The 23,433-nt window shown below is 35.2% G+C and overlaps 1 protein-coding gene across 5 annotated transcripts in view; it reads right to left on the reverse strand.

Annotated features, from left to right (window-relative positions):
• SLC4A10 (solute carrier family 4 member 10) overlaps window positions 1-16,930 on the reverse strand; it is a gene marked incomplete at both ends in the record, with an annotated part of 302,735 nt that extends 285,805 nt beyond the window's left edge. For all 5 annotated transcript variants that reach the window (XM_080799605.1, XM_080799609.1, XM_080799604.1 and 2 more), the window contains one exon: window positions 16,883-16,930. In XM_080799605.1, coding sequence (XP_080655731.1) covers window positions 16,883-16,930 — 48 coding nt within the window. The remainder of the gene's footprint in view (window positions 1-16,882) is intronic.
• Between the last annotated feature and the right edge of the window lie 6,503 nt (window positions 16,931-23,433).

Genomic DNA, 23,433 nt, shown 5'->3' on the forward strand with positions numbered 1-23,433 from the left:
CAAAATATTTCTCATATATTTTGATGCAAAATTCAAACTGATAAAAACAAGTTGAAGAGAAATTTTTGCATTTTTTAATTTTTAGCACCATAGGAGTCAATTTGACTTAAAGGAATTATTAAATTTAACTGCTAAAAGTGAAGAACATCACAAAGAAATGTAGCTAGTGTTTAATGGGATTAAGCCAAGGGGTCTAAACAGAGGGTACTCTAAATTTGCATTATAAGCCATCACCATATAGTCAAAAACCATGCTTTTTTTTTTTTAAACTCAACACACCTTTTATGGTATACCTCTACTATATGCCAGGTCACGTACTAGGCACTTAAGGGTACAGACAAGATTCAGACACAGTCTAGTGTGGGAGACAGACTCATGCCCAGCTACTTATAAAATACATTGCTAGCCTGATTCTGAAATTGACTCTTGTGGAAACTTAATCAATTAATCTGTAGGCACATTATAAACAGATCATAGAAATTACATGGACTTTCCAAAAAAGCCACCAGCACTAGAAACTAGTTCATAAAACTAAAAGTGTAATAAAATTTGGGGCAATAGCTAAGTTTTGCATATAGTTAACTATTATATTCGTGGAAATGTAAGCTTCTGCTAAACTTTTTTAAAAGCTAGATTCAATTCAAAGAACAGTCATGTACATTAATAGAAGTTATCTCTAGTGAATTGTATTATCTCCTTTTGCTTAGGCTATTTCCTTTCCCTCTTCCAAAGGTAAATCCTTCCTACTATTAAAGGCAGTTTTATATATAATTCAGGTGAACAAAAATGAGTAAGGTTTAAAAAGTTTCCAAACACATTTTCTGCATTTGATAAATGTTCATTGCTCTTTATTTTGACTGGCTCTCAGATTGATGTAAAATTCCCTTACTTGGTTTTCAATCTGAATGTTCAGCCAAAACTAAATTCTTTGGGAATATTACATTTTCTAAAATCTTAACTTCTTGAAAATATAACCAAGTCCAAACAATACAGTGTTTTCTTGAGCAGGTTTTATCCAAAATAATCAAAGGTGAACTCTTGTATCTTTATTCATATAATATAATACCACTACCATGGCTTATCAGAAAGGAATATGTTATTAGAAAGTCAGACCAACATAAAATAATCACCAATCTACTTGTGAAAGACTGGGGAGAAAAATCAGGGGGAAGCTAATCAGAATTATATGTTGTCTCCCCTATATATATTCTCTTTATTAAGTTTTATATATACAAAACTTACATTAGCTATAGGCAAATATTATCACAAGAGGTTGTGTGTTATAAAAAAATAGTATCTGGAATTTTTAAATAAAATTTCCATCAAAGTCCATAGTTCCTTGGGAGCATATAAAACTAAATCCTTCCTATACATGAATGTAGATAAAGTGGGAGGGTCACACTTCGCCTGACAGGTACTCTTTCTCCATTTCCTTTTAAAAGAGAATTTATAGGGGTGCCTGGGTGGCTCAGTGGGTTAAAGCTTCTGCCTTCGGCTCAGGTCATGATCCCAGGGTCCTGGGATCAAGCCCCGCATCAGGCTCTCTGCTCCTCGGGGAGCCTGCTTCCTCCTCTTTCTGCCTGCCTCTCTGCCTACTTGTGATCTTTGTCTGTCAAATAAATAAATAAAATATTTTTTAAAAAAGAGAGAGAATTTATAGATTAATAGAGGATACACATTGGTTCTGTGTTTTTGTATATTCTAGTTTTGTCTACTTGGAATCCATTCATCACAGGACCACGTACAGTAACTATATTTTCGATATTACTGATGATCGGGCATTTGGGGCCTTACAGACGCACGAGGACTGTCCTTTTCAGGGCTAGCTAAATCCCAAAGATAATTAGCAACCTGCCTACAAATAAACTTTTCATATATAAACCAACCAATCCCAAATCTATACCACCAACGTCCTCCTCTTCTAACTCACACAACCAAATCAATGATTCTCCTACCCTAAATCATCCCAGGGCCAGGTGCCAGACAACCAGAGACCACCTCTACAGGCAAAGCCCACCAGAATTATTTAAACTAGACAACTCTAAACTGTTTACTGTTTACCCTGTTTACCTTGCGTTGCCTTGCCCTTCTTTTCCATATAAAGGCTCTGGCCTCAACTTTTCCTTGCTCTGTCCTCTGCCATCTGACCAAAAGCTAGCACTTCCCCCTTGCCCCTGCATTGCATGTAGCCAGTCCCTCTCCAGAGACTTGTCAGTAAAACATGGCTTTTCTGAGACTCTCCTCATTATTTTGCATAACTAAAACTGTGTACCTTTGACCCATACCTCCCCATACCCTCTTCTCTCCATCCCCTAGCAACCACTCTTCTACTCGCTGCTTCTGTGTGTTTGACTATTTTAGATTCCACATATATGTGAGATCATGCAGTATTTGTCTTTCTGTGTCTGGCTTATTTCACTTAGCATAATGTCCTCCTCAATTGTTTCTGAGTATTCGATTATTACTTCTGAAAATCAAATGGTCTCTAACTCTCACATGCCTAATCTCTTCTGTGAAACGCTAGCTGGATTAAGATCCATCTGTCCTTATCTTATTGTAACCTCATTGTCATTTCTTTTTTTTTTAATATTTTATTTATTTATTTGACAGAGAGAGAGAGATTACAAGTAGGCAGAGAGGCAGGCAGAGAGAGAAAGGGGGAAGCAGGCTCCCTGCTGAGCAAAGAGCCCAATGCCGCTCGATCCCAGGACCCTGAGATCACGACCTGAGCCGAAGGCAGAGGCTTTAACCCACTGAGCCACCCAGGCGCCCCTCATTGTCATTTCTAATTGTAGTCCGAAAAGTCCCCCAAATTTTTAATCAATAAATTTTATCTTTCTTAGTTTGTGTGTTTGTTTTGTCTTTGAAGAATGGTTGCAAAGGATGGAAATTTTTTTCTTCCTCCGCCTCTCCTGTGTCTCTTTTTGTGGCCACACCTGACTGACCATCTCATAAAAGGCCACAGAATACTGAAACTATTGACTTAAAAAGATAATCTGAATTATCTTTGAGTCTTATTTATTTGTACTGATCTTATTCTCTCTTTTTCATGGATCGTCTGCACAAAGACATTATTATTAAAACAGTGCAAAATGTTTCTTAAGCCCACAATTGGCACATTTTACTATACCTTCCTATGTAGGTGGAATCTTCGCTGCATTTCTTAAAAGACAGAAAAGCTACTTGTTTACCTCCTCCATTCTCATCTAATAGGAAGGCTGCCATAAAGGTAATTAATGTAACTGACTCTGTTAAAATTTTAGATTCATTAAAATATGTGAACCTTTCATATATTAATGTTTTTATTAAAGTTCAATTGCATTTTGTGAAGCACTCTTGTTTCTTGTTTTCTAAATATGCAGGTATTTTTTGAGATAAATATAAATATGTTTATAAATTATTGAAACATAATTACCAAATTATTGTTTCATGGAAAATCTGCAATTCAATAAACTTTTGAAGCCTTTTTATTCCCTCTTCAAGATATTTTCGGAACCAAGAGAAACACCAGGAAAGTATATTTTTCCAAGGAAAACTGATTCTAATGTCAAAAGTTTCAATGGAATCATGAAGTTAGGGTGTAGAATTCATTCTAAAATATTTGGCCTACTTGAAATTAAGAGAGCTACTGAGCTAACCATATACTCTGCACTGAGATATATCACTGTCCTAGGAAATTAAAAATATAAGCCCTTTCTTAACCTGTGCCAGATCATGCAACCATTTCTAAAAATGGGAGAAGTTCATTTAGATGAGAAAGCCATGTAATTCAGTATTCTTAGTCGAAGAGATATAAGGAAGTTTAAGTATGTAAAAAGAAATGGAATAATGTTTTTAAATCTTGAAAGGGAATAAGTGAAATTATAAGCTACTTGAAGTAATTTCATGAAAGGCTGATCTTTAAAAAGCTGGGTTCAAGGTTGATTCAGCATGTTTTCAATGGATTTACCATAGTTAGAATTTCCTGAATTATGAGAAAGCTTCACTGATCTTTTAAATGGATGAAGTCAATATTAAGTTCATCATTTCTACATTTTGTCCTTATAAAGATTTGGCAAAATATTATGTTACTTTGTATTACAGAAATGGTCTGTACTGGAAATTACAGCTCCTTTATTAGACTGGCACTGGTAACTAAACAGTTTCTAATATCAAGCTAAGAGAGTGGATGTACAAGATTTGTGGTTGTTTAGCTCTTACGATAACCATTTATAATGGATATTTATGCTAAAGACTAAATAGAAACTACTAGCTTACAATGTCAAGACAAATGTAAAACAATTACTGTCGTCTAACTGTTTACTAAATTATTTGAATTAAAGTAGATTAACCCGAATTTCAGTTCTTAAGAATTAACTGTATTTTTCAAGCCACATAAAGACAAAAAGAATTATTAAATCAGAGAGTAATGAGCACAGTCCAAATCTTGTTTTACTTAAGTAACAACATATAGGAAGGTCTAAGAATTTTACTTCTGTCAAGTTTGTCATCAGGATTTTCAGGTACTTCTTCAATATGGTTTTGGTGATATGAAAGGAGGTCCTGGATGGCTCAAATAAGAATGACAGTCTCCTCTTAAGGAGTGGTAAAGATGAAAGTGCTGTACATAAGAATCATCTTATTGCAACAAATAAAACCTGAGTGCCTATCATAGACTAATAATCAGTTAGGCGGAGAAAGAGCATAAGACACTGAAACACCTTTTGAATTGGGCCTCTCTGAGCTTCATTCTTAAAGAAAAAAATTTTTAAAGAATGTCTGTGGTTTTGAAGAGGTAGGTGAATGATTTCACTCATTCAAAGATGACTGAAAATTTTCATGGCCAAAATGGTATCTAGTATGGATCTGCAATGATGGGACTAGAGTTTCATACCTTCAATGTACAAAGGAGCCCTGTATGAAGGAAAAAAAAAAGAAAAGATAAGCTAGCAACTATAAGCAGCATTTTTGGTAATAATTTGAGTGAGGTGAACAAACTAAAGAATTTTCAGATAGTTCAACAGTCTTCCGAACTGTGATAAAAAAAAAAAAAAAACCTTGATAGACAAACACTACCTATAGTAAAGTTGGAAATGGAATACAAAAGAAAGTGTTAGCAAAACATTGCCAATTGTCAACATTTTAAAAATACTTGTGAGCCTTCTGGTGAAAATAAAAATTGGTTATATAATCTTTCTGGAAGGAATTTTGGAAGTATTTATACATAGCCTCAAAAATTAGCCTAGTAGCTCCTTGAAGAAATGACCGATTCCAGGGCTGAGGCAGAGAAAATACAAGATGACCCTGGGAAATCTCGGTGCCGGACACTAAGTGCTCAAAAAAGAATAAGAGCATGTTGAAAGGACAAGAGCCAGTTGAAGGATCTCTTAATGTCCAAAGATGAAAACATTAAAGCAACAAAATTGGAAGTGAGAGTCTTAGAATATGGCCCAGAGAATAAAATAAATAGCTCAAAGTCAATACTGAAATGAGCAATTGAATGAATAAATGGAGGATAAGTAACAGCTGTTCCCTACAGAAAAATCTTAATTTCTGAATGCAGAAAGAATGAAACAGAAAATCACCAATAGGCAAACACCACAGTAATATATAAATAATAAGCAAGAAATAGTCACCGATTAATGTTAAAATTTGTGGGCAAAAGGTTGAGGAAAAATAGGACATTTGCAGTAGTCTTCAAGTATCTCCCCCAAGATATTCATTATCACAAACGGGAGATTTTTAATTTTACAGTCAAAAACCCAGCAGAGACCCCTATAACCAAGGTTAACATCACCCCAAAAAAGACATCATCTATCCCCTGATATAACTCACTGAAAAAGAAACATCGCTTCAGTGGTATTCTTGAAAATAAATACATAACCCCAATCTCATTATTAGAACCTCACAAACACAAATGGAGAGATAATCTAAAAAATTAAAAAAAAAAAAAAAAGCCCTGTACACTTCAAGAGTGTCAAGGTTATGAAAGCGAGAGGAAGACTGAATAACTCACAACTCACAATGGAGATGATTAAAGAGACATGATGCCTAGAACAGAAAAATGGGATCTTGGTACAGAAAAATGACGTTAGTCCTTTGATATCATAATAAGTACTGTGGTTTATTAAATAGAATTGCACTAATTTTCATTTCTTTTTGATTATTAACTATAGTTATGTAAGATGTTAACATTATGGCAAAGTGAATGAAAGCTATATGGGAACTCTTTGTACTATTTTTGCAATTACTGTGTAAGTGCAAAATTTATCTCAAAACAAAAAGCTAAAAAATAACAAAATGAATGTTTTCTTTTATATTTACTTTTCTGTGTTTTCTAACCTCTAAAAAAAAATATTAATTTTCAAATTAGGAAAAATGTATTTTATTATACTAACAAATTATATTATTGGTTTGCATCTTCTTACTGTCAAAAGGATAAATCAAATTATTGCATAAGCATTATTAAATCAATAATTCATTATTGAATTAACTATGCATATTCGGTATAAAATCTTCAGTACAATTATTTTCAATCAAATGGGAATATTACTCCAGTAGTCATAACAATGATAGCTGTCATTTTTTGAGTAATTACTCCAAACAGTATAATTCATACATAAATGTGTATCCATAATTATGTATATTATACATATATAATTCATCGATTCTCATGAGCCTGTGAGGTAGATATTATTATTGTTATCATTTCTATTTTATAGGTAAGAAAAATGAGGCTTTGAACAGTTGGGAAACTTGCCAAAGCTGGTATACATACTCAATTAGAACAGTTAGAATGGTCTGACTCAAAAGTTTAAGCTCTTGACAAGTGATGTCTACTACTGTTGCTGCTTATTATATTACCCATGATATGTTTAAGAAGGACTTGCATGCACTTGGCACTGTTAGAGAGCAGCACAAAATTAGAAATAGACTCTGCTTTTAAGAATCTAGCTCTCTATTTAAGGAAACAAGTTATATGTATGTGTATTTATATACGAGTAAAAGTAATTTTATATACACATATAAATTGCAAAGTGATATGTAATATGTAATAAATGCTAAATGAGTAAAATGAGCAGGTAAGCAGTTTTGTAATCCGTTATGCCCTACAAAAAATAGCCCTCTTTATTTATTTATTTATTTTTTTGCAAGATTTGGTCTTCTAGCATTCCCACAGCTAAACCAATTCAGACATATTATAAGTTTTCAGTTAATTTTTAAGGTAAATATTCTCAAACCTCAGTGTACATAAGAATTACCAAGATAATTTTTATATTTCTTGTTTATTGGCACCACCTCTTTGATATTCAAGTCTTCAAGTTTGAGTAAGGCCCAGAACTTACATTTTTAATGAGCCCTCCTAACGATTCTGATGAGGTGCTTCTTGAATATAAAGTTTCAATAACAATCCCTTTGTTTAGGAGGAAAAAAATATCTCCTTGAAGTGCTTTGTAAAATTACATAATATCAGATTTTTTGGCAGGCATTTATATCATAACATTAGTCATTAATAAAACACAAAGTACATGATATGCACTTAAATAACAAATTAAATTATACATTAGGTCTATGTCTTGATGGCTACATGTTTTTCCATTTTTTTTTAAAGATTTTATTTATTTATTTGAGAGAGAGGCAATGAGAGAGAGCATGAGCGAGGAGAAGGTCAGAGGGAGAAGCAGACTCCCCATGGAGCCGGGAGCCCGATGCGGGACTCGATCGCGGGACTCCAGGATCATGACCTGAGCCGAAGGCAGTCGTCCAACCAACTGAGCCACCCAGGCGTCCCTGTTTTTCCATTTTTTAACCACAATCTTATTTCTGAGAAAATAAGAAGAGTTAAGAGGAGCAGCTTAAATATCAACAGAAAATCACCTCTGTACTTATGAAAGGAACAGAGTGAATCTAACAATAATGAATGAAATATGCTTCATCAGTAGAGCTGGTTTGATTCCATCCAGTAGTTGTTACATACCTAACTACTTTTTACGACACTTGCTTTCTGGAATGTGACTAGGTTATCATCTTTGATATAAAAGCCCCATTAATCCAAAAAAAAAAAAGTCATTAGGAAGCAATCACTTCTCTAAATAATGTTGATTTCTCAGAATAAGCAAGAAGCAGCACAGGTACAAATAAATGTTGGAGGCACTCCAGCAACCTAACACATTCAATATGCAATGGAAAAATTCTTCTTAAAAAGAAAATCTGCTTATTAGATCCTTAGAGCATAATTTTCATGATGAATGATCAAGTCTTGATGATACCGATGTAGGAACTTTATCACTAAGTCAAAACCATACCAAGTCCTTGGCTATAATACATTCTCACACTATCCCACTCAATCCCATAGATTAGTCACTATTTCCATTCTCTTGGAAGACTTCTGGAGTCCTGAAATATTTGGAAATGGCCTATGCTTAACATAGGAACTTGTATGTAAATGGCATCCAGAAATTTTATGTCATCCTTGATATACTACATAGAGGTCCTCACTGAAAAAATAAATAAATAAATAAAACTACAAAACATTCCCATACGAAATTAAAGATCTAAATATATAAACAGTCCATGTATGTGTTTTGGAAGACTCAATATTGCCAAAATGGCAATTCTTCCCAAATTGATCTGTAAGTTTAAAAAAGCCTCTTTCAAGGGGAACCCTCCTACACTGTTGGTGGGAATGCAAGCTAATGCAACCACTCTGGAAAGCAGCATGGAGGTTCCTCAAAAGGTTGAAAATAGAGCTACCCTATGACCCAGCAATTGCACTACTGGGTATTTATCCTAAAGATACAAACGTAGTGATCCGAAGGGGCATGTGCACCCAAATGTTTATAGCAGATATGTCCACAATAGCCAAACTAAGGAAAGAACCTAGATGTCCATCAACAGATGAATGGATAAAGAAGAGGTGGTATATATATATACAATAGAATACCATGCAGCCATCAAAAGAAATGCAATCTTGCCATTTTTGACGACGTGGATGGAACTAGAGGGTATTATGCTTAGCAAAATAAGTCAATCAGAGAAAGACAACTATCATATGATCTCTCTGATAAGAAGAAGTGGAGATGCAACGTGGTGGGTTTGGAGAGTAGGAAAAGAATAAATGAAACAAGATGGGATCGGAAGGGAGACAAACCATAAGAAACTCTTAATCTCACAAAACATATTGAGGGTTGCCAGGGGGAGAGGGGTAGGGAGAGGGTGGTGGGGTTATGGACATTGGGGAGAGTATGTGCTATGGTGAGTGCTGTGAAGTGTGTAAACCTGGTGATTCACAGACCTGTATCCCTGGGGCTAATAATACATTATATGTTTATAAAAAAATTTTTTTTAATTATAAAAAAATTCTAAAAAGTCTCTTTCAAAATCTTTGCAGGTTTTTTGTAGAAATCAGTAAGTAGACCCTAAAATTCATATGGAAATGCAAAGAACCTAAAACAGCCAAAACAATTAAGAAAAAGAAGAACAAGGATGAAGAACTTAATCACTACTTGATTTCAGATTTCACTATGAAACTTCAATAAACAAGAGAATGTGGTATTAGGGTAAAGAAATGCACATAAACAGAACAGAACTCAGAGCCCAGAAAAAATGACCTTCTATTAATAGTTACTTTCAACAAAGCTGGCAAAAAAATTCAGTGGAAAATGTGGCCTTTTCCACAAGTGGTGCTTGGGCAATTGGATATATATATGCAAAGAATTTAGACTCTAACCTCACACCATACACAAAAATTAACTCAAAATTGATCACTGATCTACACATAAGAACTGAAACTATAAAACTCCTAGGGAAAAAAAAAATAAAAATCTTTGTGAGCTTGGTTTAGGCAGAATTCTTAGATTCGATACCAAAAGCACAATCAATAAAAGAAAACATTGATAAACTGCACTTTGTCAAAATTAAAAACTTTCGTATTCTAAAAGTCACCATTAAGAAAGTTAAGACAAGGCCAGACAGTGAGAAAATATTTGCAAATCATATTTCTTTTTTTTAAAAGACTTTATTTATTTATTTTGTGAGAGACAGAGAATGAGAAAAGGGAGGGTCAGAGGGAGAAGCAGACTCCCCGCCAAGAAGGGAACCTGATGTGGGACTCCATCCCAGGACTCCAGGATCATGACCTGAGTCGAAGGCAGTCGCCCAGCCAACCGAGCCAACCAGGTGCCCCGCAAATCATATTTCTGAGAAGGAAGTTGTATCCAATATATATATACAAATATATATATAAGAAAATTCTTAGAAGTCAAGAAGACAACAACCAATTTGAAAATGAACAAAATATTTTAATAGACATTTCATCAAAGAAAATAAATAAATGGCTAATAAGTATATAAAAAGATATTCAATGTCATTATTGCTGTAGACTGAATGTTTTTCCCCAAAATTTGTATATTGGAACCTAGCCCTCAAAGTCATGGTATTAGATGGTAGGGCCTTTGAGTCTTTTATAAAAGAAGCCCCAGGGAGCTCCTCTCTCCTTCTGTCATGTGAGAACACAGCCAAAAGATGGCTGTCTATAAACCAGGAATGGGCTCTCACCAGACACTAAACCTGCTGCTTTTTGATCTTGGACTTCCTAGCCTCCAGAACTGTGCAAAACAAATTTTTATTGTTAATAAACCACTGAGTCTACAATATTTTGTTACAGTGACCAAACGGAGTAAGACAATTATTCATTATGAAAATGCAAATCAAAATCACAAGAGCATACCACTTTGCACTCATTAAAATGACCAGTCAAAAAGACAGACAATATCAAGTGTTGGCAAAAATGTAGAGAAACCAAAACCTTTATATTATAGTGCAGCTGGTATATGTAAGATGGCACAACCTCGTTGAAAACTAGTCTCGCAATTTCTTTGAACATTATACATAAACTCTTATATGAATTTATTCCACTCATAGGATTCTACCAAAGAGAAATGCAAATATATGTCCACATGGAGACATACACATGAAAATTTATAGCAACCCCATTTATAATAGCCTAAAGTTAGAAACTATACAAATGACCAAACTCTCAATAAACAAAATGTCTACCATCCTTACAATGTAAAACTTTCCAGCAAAAAAAAAGGAAAAAATTTCTGATACATGCTACACCATGAATGGACATCAAGAATGGTTCACCTAAGTGAAAACTGCCAGATACAAAAGACTGCCTATTGTGCAATTTCACTTATGTTAAGTGTCCAGAAAAGGCAAATCTACAGAGACAAAAAGCAAATCAGCAAACTGTAGATTAATTATTGTCCAGGGTCAGAAGTGAGCTAGAGAAAGCTTTTGGGGACAATGAAATGTTCTAAAATGGATTGCAGTGATGGTTGCTCAGCTCTGTAAATTTACTGGCAATCACAGAATTGTACATTTACAATGAGAGAATTTTATGATATTTAAATTGTATATCTGATATATTATATGCATTTATTATGATATGTAAGAAATCTCCTTAAGCATCATAAGATCTTAGAAGAAACATACTTTGAAAAACACTATAAATGACTGGTAATGAATCAATGTTTTCTTTGGAGTTTGACTTACTGTAGTCCACAGTAACAAATAAGATACGAGGCTAGAACAACAACTGCCTTAAAAAATTGCGGGTAACACAAAGTGATATATAATGGGAAAAAAATGCATTTTCCTAGAAATTTAGGTGTTTTGACGTTCCTTATGTTAAAGTTTAAAGTATATCAAGAGAAAGTTCAGAAAAATGATTGGGAGGAAAAAAATATTGATCCAAGTTAAATAGTTCTCTTCCTCTCTCATATATAGGATATGCTATATACTCTCTTAACTCAACTTTGAAGATAAATTCCAAAAGACCTCTAGGTCTGCAATTAGTTTACTGAAATCCTGACCAACCTCAGCACTGTCTTGACAAAAAGAATAAATTTTATGGTAGAGACTATCCAGGGTGTGTGTGTGTGTGTATGTGTGTGCAAGTGCATGCGAGTGTATGCATATATGTATGTGTGAGTTGTAAATTTTCATGAATATATATTCCACTAGACTGTTTCTTGATTTATATAAATATGACTTATATAAGAATTCTTTAGATCCTCAACTTTTCCCTCTTAGTGATAATGATTAAACAATAACTTACATTTTTTTGCAATATTTTTTAGGTAAAATTCGACATTTTGTAGCATACAATTCAGTATAATTCACAATGTTATACAAACATCACCACTATGCAATTCCAAAATATTTCCATCACTCAAAAAAGAAACACATAGATGTTAGCAATCACTCCCCAATTTTGCCCCAGATCCTGGCAACCACTAAACTACTTTAGTCTCTAAGTATTTGCTTATTCTGAAGTTTTTATATAAATGGAATCATGCACTATATGGCCTGCATTTTATAACATCTTATATCAGAGTACTTTCACTTTTGAAGAGGTAGATGAGAAAGTGCATTTTATATTGGTATTCCTTTTATTTTTTAATTGGTTCTAATTAAAGAGGACAGTCACTTTTTAATTAGATGCAGTATTTTCAAATCCTAGCTCAGTAGTTATTAGCTATGTAAACCTCGGTACTTAATCTTCTCAGCCTCAGTTTCTTATCTGCAAGGCTGGATAACATTAGCAACCTTTCAGGATCATCATGAAGACTAGAGACGTCTGTGCTTAGTGTGAGCCTGAGACAGTATCTATTATTGCTTTGTAAAGATTGTCCAATTACCATCATCATTTTAATCTGGCACTCAGATGTTTACTCTATGCTAGAAGAGGGATGACACAGGGGTGTCTGGGTGGCTCAGTTGGTTAAGCATCTGCTTTCAGCTCGGGTCATGATCCCAGGGTGAGCCTGCTACTCCCTCTCCCTCTGCCTGCCGCTCTGCCTACTTGTGCGCGCTCTCTCTCTCTCTGTCAAATAAATGAATAAAATTAAAAAAAAAAAAAAAAGGAGGAACTATACAATGGTAGAAAGAATCAAGAGATCTGAGCTCTAGGCCAAGCTCTGCCATTAATTGGTGTAAGCGGAATGGCCTTAAATACACTTTCTTATGTCTTTGGTATCCAATTTCACCACGTGTAAATTAAGGAGTTAGCCCAAAATATGCCGTTGAGCTCTCCCGTCCTTTTCTGACCAAAATATTTATGATTCCATAAAAAAGATACATTAAATACTAGTTAATTCTTTTTTCTAAATAAGAGCAACATATCTCTCAGGAGAATCTGAAACAACTCTTTAAGTGAGACAATATATTAGAACTTTAATTTACATTTATTTTACCTAAAAATAAATAAAACTTAACTAATATTACTAAGCAGATTGAAAGTGGTATCCTCACAGAAAGCCAAGTGATCAGCGTCACATATTCTATGAGGTATGAACATGTGGAAAGGGGGAGTTTCTCTACACGAAGGGTAGAACGTGGCACCCACACTTCCCCATTCACTCGAAGCATCTTGCAATGCACTGTAGTCTGTCTACGCCCAGCTTAGACTACCGAAGCAACCATCATCCCAAGGTCGGGAAGAAATGACACCTGGAAGTGTGAATATTTTTGTGGCCGTACTCACGGACTCTATTTGAGTTCCAGACCTTTGTCCAGATATTTTCTAATTCTCCATCAAAAATAACCCACTTCCAAATCTGACCTCAATATTTTTAATATAAATTTAATCTTATAGGCTTTAGACCCTCCCAATCATCAGCAACCGTAGCACCCTATACATACATTTATTTCTATAATCACTTACCATTGTAGAGTAAGAATCTTAGTTATAAAGAGGAAAAGGAGAATTTGTTTCTTATAACGCATCTTGCTTCCTATGTATTACTATGTATAACTATACTATGTGTGTACTACGCATTACTATGAGTATGTTTTCCTTAAATTAGTGTTATAATCTAAATTACTATCTAAATAAAATAAAAATACCAATATTACTTAGCCAAGTTATGTTTTCTTTTTGTTACTTAGACATTTTAGTCCCATTTCCCTTTCCCCAATTTAATAATAAAGATTTTTCATAACTTCTTTTTCCCTGATAAAGTAATAAACTGGGCCATTTGGAAATCTAGAATTAGCATTTTAAAAGGTGCTATCTTCCACCACCTACTCTATACCAACAAATTACCTTTAAAAAGCGATCTTTACTCTCATTCCACACCTCAGGGCAGTTTTATAAGCAAGTTCAAGTTAAAATAAGTTCCTTTTCGGCAGAATTTTAGAAGGGATCCAACACGGAACCACTACAATATCACCCAAAATTAAATGGCATGAGATAAAAATATTTGTTATAAAAATATTCTCCTAGAAGTCTCTTCCATGGTCTAATAATTTAAAGATTGTCAGGTTACTCCTAGAAGCAAACTCAACTCTGAATGTCAATGAAAAGTTTGAAGTCCTATGCAATATCCTAAATTCCTAGCTTCATACTTTCAAAAGATTAATTCTATCTTTACTAATGAGACCTACTAGACTGCTTTTAAATAGTATGCCATATTGCCTCTTACATAACTATTTGCAAAGTCATCTGATTAATTTTCTAAAACAGAGTCCAAAGCTATTTCTTCCTTTCTCTTTCAAGTATAAAAACTCCAGTCCAGGATCTGATTATGATAAGCCTGATTAATAATGTAATGTAAAAAAAAAAAAAAGAAAGAAAGAAAGAAAGAAAAAGTGCTTTTTTTCTGAGCTAGTTTTAGAAGACCTATATTCCAGTCCTGGCTTCAATACTGTGTGACCTGAGACATGTTTTTCCAACTCCCTATGCCTCAATTTCTCATTTTTTTAAATAAAATAATAAAATCCGCTTTATATAACATGATTGTTCTGAAAACTAAAAGAAATAAAAAGGTATAAAAGCAATTGGAAAAGCTGAAAATACTATATAAATATCAAAGTAGGCCAGTAATTCAGCATCCTTTTAGTCTGTCAAGTTTATTTTTCATATAATGAACTGCTAGCACGATCTTCGTTTGCCATTAAGCTATGTAACTATGTAACTATTCTGTACTGGCCATTATCCACATAAAATGCAACTTTTGACTCTTCAAAAATTCATCAGACTGATTATAAACCTTTTCTAGATACACTTGTATTTTCTCTGTTCCTTTAAGCCACACACTGATTGCCCATCTAGCCCAGTAAAGTTATCCCCTTGTAAATTCCTCCAGTTAATCCTCATTTTGTCCCAAACCCTTTAAGTGTTCCCTACAAGTGACAACTCATATGCCACATCAAACTGACTTCAGCCTGCTTTTCTAGGACAACTTCCAAACCCCTTCCTCCCAAAAAGGTTTTTTCCCTATATCTTAACTTTTCCTAAATCTCCATCCCTCAATTCCTATGTATAGTTCCTTCCTTTTATCCAAGAAATGATAGTTCTCTGATATTCTTGCCATCCTTTATTCTGAGTACCCAAAAAATCCTAATTTATGTATCGATTCAAGTTTGGGAAGATAGATAAATCTTTTACTCTCCTTTTCATAAAATAACTCTGCTTTGATCCACAAAGAAATGTCTCTACTTTTAAGCAGGCAGGCTAATTGATATGCTTCCTTTTTTCCCCTCACTGCCCTGCTCTTTATTTAGGCTCCATTCGCAGTGGTGATGCCTGCATTCTTCCCATCCTCCTGCTCCCTCCCGGCCCAAATCTAGCGTCCTGAGGAAAACTGAGCATGCTCAGTAGCCACAGCCAATTCCGGATGCAAACTGGCATCTTTTGCAGATTTTGAGCCCAGCAGGAGAGGTAAGGCCCTAAAAATACAGTGGCCCAGAATTTGCCCACCCCCTCCTCCGAGGTATCATTTGATGTAAAGATGTGTTCAAAGCCTCGGAATGGACTTGGAAGTGGACAGCCTGCTGCCAGTCCCTAGTCTGCAAGGTGGGTCACCAACCTGAGTAACACAGAGCTGAGAACAGCCCCTCTTCCTGATTTGGTGCAGGGAGGAGATTTCTGCTGTTCTGAGCTGTGATAATGCTGATAGATAGCTGGAAGCTTACATTTGGCGTTTCTGTTGCATTGAGAAAATACTGTTGTCGTTGTTGTTGTTGTTGTTGTTTTCTTTTTTTTTCCTTGAACATAGCAACATCAGCTGCTCCAGACTGAGAAAGATGTTGCCTGAAGAGCTACAAAGTCTGTGAGCCAGCCAGAGAGATTGTGGAGAGGATAGGCAAATCAACTACTTACCCAAGAATTATATCTAGGGAGGTGTCTTAAGATCCAGAAATAAACAGGCTTTTTCTAAAATAACAATTCAGGAACCTTTCAGATATTCAAAGCTAAATTGTCTGCTTGGCCCCCAAAATGCATACCTTCTTTGTATGTGAACCATGACACATTTCCTTTTAAGAGACTGACAGAACACACACACACACACACACACACACACACACACACACATCCTCCTCCTGTTCTCCTTTCCCCTGGTTTCTGCAGGCTAAATCTCTACAGCTGCAACAGCAGCCGATTCCCTTACCTCCCTTCCGGGGGATCAGGCACAGAGAGGAAATTTAACATGAATGGAATATGATTTAAAAAAAAAAAAAAAGGTGGGGGGCTTCTTTGCAGGGTCTTCAGCCACCACTGCACAGCCTGAGAAACAGAGATAGGCAGAAACAGGCAGGAAGAGAGACACACAGCTGCCCCTGCTGCTAAAACCTAGCCATCTCTTCAAACAGCAGCAAACATGAGACATTTCATCACCGTAGTGCATCCATATTGAGAAGAGGGGGAAAAAAAAAATCATGTGCTTTGCGTTATGCATTTCAGTCACCCGAGATGGGAGGAGACCCCTGTCCATATGTCGTGGGAGCTATCCACCACCCCAAAAGTACGATCACTGCATCTAGCCAGCCGACCGCTTGCCTGACAGGTTCTGCAGCAAACGCGGTTAATCTGTGACAGCAGGTTGTCTCTTACCGTAGGCAGCAGCGGCTCCATTTGAGCTCCCTGGTCTTTAATCTCCATGTTTTGTAATGCCTCTGGAATAAGCACCTTTCTCTGCAGTGTCTTCAATGTCCTACACTCAGCCCGGCACTCGCTCTGCTTAGTATTCGGATCAGGTAGCTCTGAAGCAGGAGGCAATTGCACACTCCAACTCACCAGAGTCACATGGCTCCTACTCACTCGGGCTGCTGGCCAGGTTTTGCACTGAATGCCTTGGATCCCTGAGCCGGTAAGAGAGATCTCCCAAGCCCTGTGTCACTGCCCACACCTGGCTACTGGTATAAAATACAGCCTGAAAGTCTGCAAGTCTAATGGACATTAAGAATCTCACCTAAGATGCCAACTTCTTATACAGACTCATCCAAGGTACACTCCAACCAGCTCAGCCAGATTTTAACACTTTGAGGCACTTCACTTCATTCCCAGACCCCATAGGAGACATAATTCAAACAAGAGGATGCTAATAAGGTGTACTAGATGTCCTGCTCTGAGTAGATGGGGTTTTTTAAAGACAGATAAAGATGGCACCAAAATTGATATGCCTTAGTGAGACTGAAACTAGTCATTGTTGGCACAGTAAGAATTGGGCAGACAAATACTTTTCAATATTTTAATTATGAGAAACTTGGGTAAGTCACACACTATCACAAATCAAATATATTTTTCTATGACTTCCCAACAAAAATAATAAGGAAAGAAAGTATTTTGATAGTAGCAATTATCAAGATACTAAAGCATTTTGAAAAGGCAATGGACCTGACAAGAGTAGCCTAAGCATGTACCCTTTTGCCTTAAAAGTCTCAGCAAAAGAGGAGTATAGGGATTCTCTAATCCATGGGAGAAAATGAGCCAGAGCAGCTCTTTTCTAGGGAAAAGAAGTTGATAATGGCTGCTGAGTGACCACATATTTCCTAGAATTGATTATAGATCCAGAGTATTTTAAGTAATGAAACAAATGTATCATTGAATCTCAGGCTGAGTATAGAGGTTACAAATGAAGAGGGGTTAAACAAGTATGACTAAAAATTATTCAGATAGCTTATCTTAAATAAGATTTTCACCAGATTTAAAAGGCAATCATTGGTAGGAATGTACTGAATTATTTTCAGCAACACACCAAAATTTTCCACAACATTCCTCATAGGTGGAATTATTAATAACTTTCATCTGTTTACCATCTTAATACAATCCTTTACAATAAACTATTATTTTGATGATAAGAAAACATTTTTTTATAAACCATAATGATTAATGTATTTGAGTAGCAACTTTGTGCACAACACATAGAGATGATTCCAAGGACTTAAATAACAAGGTGTTAATTGAGAATTTGCTAATTTGGGGCCAAACTTGACTTTCTACCACAGATTGATAAATAAAGGCTCTCGTTCCACTCATATGACTATAGCAGATTATCACAAAAAACTTATTAGTAGAAAAGTGATAACCTCTCTATAGAATTATTTCTATCTCATTAGGAAACTCTAAGTCATGCAGTTTATATTTGTTCAAAAAGAATTCAAATGTAACTAGGAAAAAGTCTGACTTTTTGTTCTGAAAGCCAATTTAAAAATAAGATAGTATTTTAAAATTATTTTCAATCAATATTTTCCTACACTGTATATTATTAAACCACATAAGTACTTTGCTGGAACAACTATTGCCTGAGTGTTCACTATATGCTGGAGCTACTATTTCTATCAATGTAACAGGACCTAGCCAGAGTTTCAACAGAGACATTGCACTTCTAGAGATCAAGCAAGCCCGTATCTCTACAGTTCTCTGATCCAAGGTATTTTTGCTAGCTTAGCAAAAAGAAAAGTGGGGAAAGAAAATGATCCTCACTTAATCTACTACTTCTATTTTACACTCAAAAGACTTTAGAATTAAGGCCCATATCCTCAGAAAATATTTCCACATAATAAACAAGTCCCAGTGAAGAAGGTATGTATAGAATACATAACTTCTGGGAAGAAAAGCATCACTAGGGAGTGGAATTTTTACTAACAAAACCATAGCATTTTATAGATAGGCCCTAGGAAATCAACTTCTCCATTCATTTTCAAACTCAGAAAGTGAAAAGAATAGAGGTTGGGGAAGAGAAACTCCTACTTGTATGAGCAGCTTCCCCTCCCCCTACCCCTTCACTATATACTCTTTACCTTGGAGATTCTGATATGTCCTTAGTGGAGGCTAAGAAAGGAAGTAGCTGAGGATATGTTTTTTGAAAAATTCCTCCAGGTAAATTTTACATTTCTCCAAATCCAGCACTCTTTCCACTACAGTTAAGTTTCCTTGGATTCTAGATTAAAAATGAGTTCCTCTTTAGCTTGTTTTATTTAGAAACCCAGTGAGATTTCATTAGCACAATTTGACAGCCATAATTTCAAACATAACATTAAGTATTACAAAGACTAAATGTGTCCAAAGAACTGAATGTTCCAGACATTTTATTGGAATGATATAATAGTCCAATTTTCATTCAGTCAGTCCTACTATGTGTGAGGCACTGTGCTACTGATGCTATTTCCTGTCATACTGAGCAATATTAATGTGGAATTTTCCTCTCTGAAGAATGAAATAAAAGTAGTAATGGGCCACAAGCCAACCATGCAAAGGGGAATTACAGAGAGCACTAAACAGAAGAGCCACCTTCCTTTCCAGCTGCCCATGGAGTGGCCAGTATTAAAGGAACACAGCCACCATGGTGTGCTTCCTTCCTGGATCCTGGGACTCTTGCTGACCTCAAGTTTTACTAATCCCCCCAAGTATGCAAGTCAGCATGGAGCCAATGTCCTTTCAGTCCCTACCTCCTTTTGCTATTTTAAGCCCTGGGGGTTAAGATATGCACATTAATACAGTGTTTATCTTAGAGAAGAGGGCATCTAATATTTTATTTGATACATCTAATTGTATTTGAAGAAGACACTGGATTCTAAACATTACTGCCAACGCTAGCACTTCAAGAAAACACTTTTTCATCCTGGTAGTATTGGGTTCTAAACATTACTGCCAACGCTAGCACTTCAAGAAAACACTTTTTCATGGTAATACTGGGTTCTGGCTTAGATCAGAAAGTCCTTTGCTTTGACCCTTCTTAGTATTAAAGAGCTAAACTTAAGGTGGGCAACAAGATCAGAAATATATTCTGAACATTAATACTAAATTGTTGATAATAATATTAACCGAAGATTAGTATTTTTAAATGACTATTTTTCACATATGTCAATGTGTCAGAGCACTGTTCATATCATTTACTTAAGTGTTACTCCTTGGTACTTCTATCCTTTAGGATATATACAAATGTTCTGAACAACTTAAAGTATCTTGTGTAGATTTAATAGCTTCATCAGTCTAAAATTGTTTAGCTGAATTTAACAAATTCAAGAAATACCCAAACTGTTCTTTCTTGACAACTTAAAAAATGATGACATCTGACCATTTAGGAAAGGTAAGAATGCCCACTCCCAAATGTGTCATACCATCAAGAACCTCATTGTATAACATTAGAATTGAAATCTTACTCCTTTTTACAGATGTTCTTGGCCACCAACCTGATAGGCATGATTCTAGCAATCAACTTTCAAAAAAGAAATATATGAAACAAGTAATTAGCAAGCCCACTCCAATGTTGGGCAAATGTCCAGATTTAAGAGAACCCCAAAGTTCCATTTTGCTTAGTTCATGACTGGTTTTTCCAATCCTGAAAATTGAAACAAAGACTTGATTATCACTCTTTGCTCCAATTTACCCGTACAGAAATACTCAAAAAAGACCTACTCTGGAGATTGAGTACTAGAAGTTAGCATCTTAACCCAATTCAACTCAATTCAATAAATTTGCTGGAGGGGGGCAATAAAATGGGTGAAGGCCACCAATTATAAAATAAATAAGCCATGGGGGTGTAATGTACAGCAATGGTGACTATGGTCAATAATACAGTATTGCAAATTGTAAAGAAGTAATCCTTAAAACTTCCCTCCACAAGAAAAAAAGTTATAGCTTTGGTTAGTGTCACTTGGTAACTAGGTTTATTGTGTTGATCATTTTACAATGTATACAAATGTTGAAACATTGTGCTGTATGCCTGAAAACATGGAACACATGAGTAATGATTATTTTATTGTAATTCTTCAAAACATGGTATAGAAAAAGGACAAGTTAAGGATTATTTAGCTACAAGTTTGACTCTGTAATAAGTGTGATGTTGACTACTTTCAGGTTAGGAACAGAAATACATTCAGGACCATTTGACAAACAGTGATCATTAGGCTTAAAGGCTGATAACTGGAGATGTAGTAAGTTGAGGCATGCATAAACTTTTAGTTTACATAACAAGTAAAGGAAAATTAGATTTTTTTCACAAAAAGAAATTCCCTGAAGATTTTAGATCTCTATTATAAAGGGGAAAAAATATTTTTAGAAATTTATCATTTTGTCTTCTGGTCTACCTCTATTTTTTGTACATATATTTGCTTAATCACTTGTCAAATGGTATTATATTCCTTCTCTTGTAAACTATAACCTCTCTGAGTATAGGGTTCATGTTTTGTTTGCTCCTGTATAACTGCTAGTACAAGGTTGGTACTCAGTTGTTTATTTGTATCTTTAAATAATTAATTAATTTTTATTGAAGTATAATTGATATATAATATTAAATGTAATTTTTTGAATCATTTATCATTTTCTCTCTCTCCCCCAACCCCAACAGGTATCCAACTAATGTATAAAGAATACATAGTCCTTTCTCAAGAATGTACACTGGTAACTAAAGCTCTTGTTCCTTTCAATTCTTCCCCTCCTCCATTCCAGAGAATCTTTTGCTATGGACAACCTAGTTCTTCATCTTTCCTTACAATGCTATTATTTAGAAACAGTGCATCCTTTGAGTTTAGGCTTCTGAAACTTAAAACTGACTTTTTTTTTTTCTAAGGTCTCCATGCCCGGAACAGGGCCCAAACTCACCATCCTACGATCAAGTCCTGAGCTGAGAACAAGAATCAGACACTTAACCAACTGAGCCACCCAGGTGCCCCAAAACTAGCTTTCCTATTGCATTATCCATTCCTGAGAAATTAAATGCCAATGACTAAATTAAGAAATATAAGGCAGTTATGCAAATGTAGGGGGAAAAACTTGATTATGCTAAAAAATATTATTAGGACACCTGAGTGGCTCAGTGGGTTAAGCATCTGCCTTCAGCTCAGGTCATGACCTCAGGGTCCTGGGATCAAGCCCCGCATCAGGCTCTCTGCTCAGCAGGGAGTTGGCTTCTCCCTCTCCCTCTGTGCACTCTCTTTCTCTCAAAAAATAGATAAAATCTTTTTAAAAAGATAAAAAATATTATCTTACTTCAACATTAATACAAATAGGGTAAAACTGAACAACTGAAAATTGCTCTTCTATTTCTGGTAAGAAAGTTAATTGTTTGTTTGAATTCAATGCCTCCTCTCAAGAACACAATTATAAATCAAGAGAGATACATAAGGATTGATTTATTCATTTAAAAGACATATACTAAATATCTCCTATGTGCCCAATATTGTGCTAGAAACTGAAAATCCAAAGTCTCTACTCCAAGGAGCTCACAGTCTGGAAGAGAGACAAATGATCAGATATTCCAAAGACAGTGTGACAAACATCTGAAAGAAATAGAAAGAACACCAAATTATGGAAGCAGCCCAAGTGCCCACTGATAGATGAATAGATAAAGAAGATGTGGCACATATATACAACATAATATTATTCAGCCATAAAAAGGAATGAAATCTTGCTGTTTGCAACAACATGAATGGAGCTAGAGAGAATGATGCTAAGTGAAATAGAGAAAGATAAATACCATATGATTTCACTCATATGTGGAATTTAAGAAACAAAACAAACAAGCATAGGGAAAAAAGAGAGAGAGAGTCAAACCAAGAAATAGACTCTTAATTATAGAGAACAAACTGATGGTTACCAGAGGGGAGGTGGGGGGAAGGGTGAAATAGGTGGTGGGGGTTAAGGAGTGCACTTGTGATGAGCACCAGATGTTACATGGAAGTTTTGAATCACTATTTTGTACATCTGAAATGAATATGACTGTATGTTAACTACACTGGAATTAAAATACAAATTTTTTAAAAAGAATGAATGCTTTTCTTATCACCTTAAAATACTGCCCCAAAACTGTAGATCCTATAATTTCAGATACTAACAAATTAAGTAAGACTTTCCATCTATTGCATCAACCATGCTGGTTTCAATGAAATATTTAAATCAATTAAAAATTCTCAAGAAAACATATACCTTGTAAAGAAATATTTCTCAAAGTTTATTCATGGGCAATTTACATCAAAATAAGCTTTCGTGGGTGCGTCTGAAATTATCTCATTCCTAGGTCCCATCTCCAAAGATTCTTAACCAGTAAACTAAGTTGAAAACAAGGAGCCTGTATTTTTAACAAGAGATTCTGATACAGATAGTTTGACATGATCTACCCATACTTTGTTACTCTAACTATAGCCCTTTTCTTAAAAATGGTT

Source organism: Martes martes (assembly GCF_963455335.1).
Source record: "Martes martes genome assembly, chromosome: 3".
NCBI classification, from domain to species: domain Eukaryota; kingdom Metazoa; phylum Chordata; class Mammalia; order Carnivora; family Mustelidae; genus Martes; species Martes martes.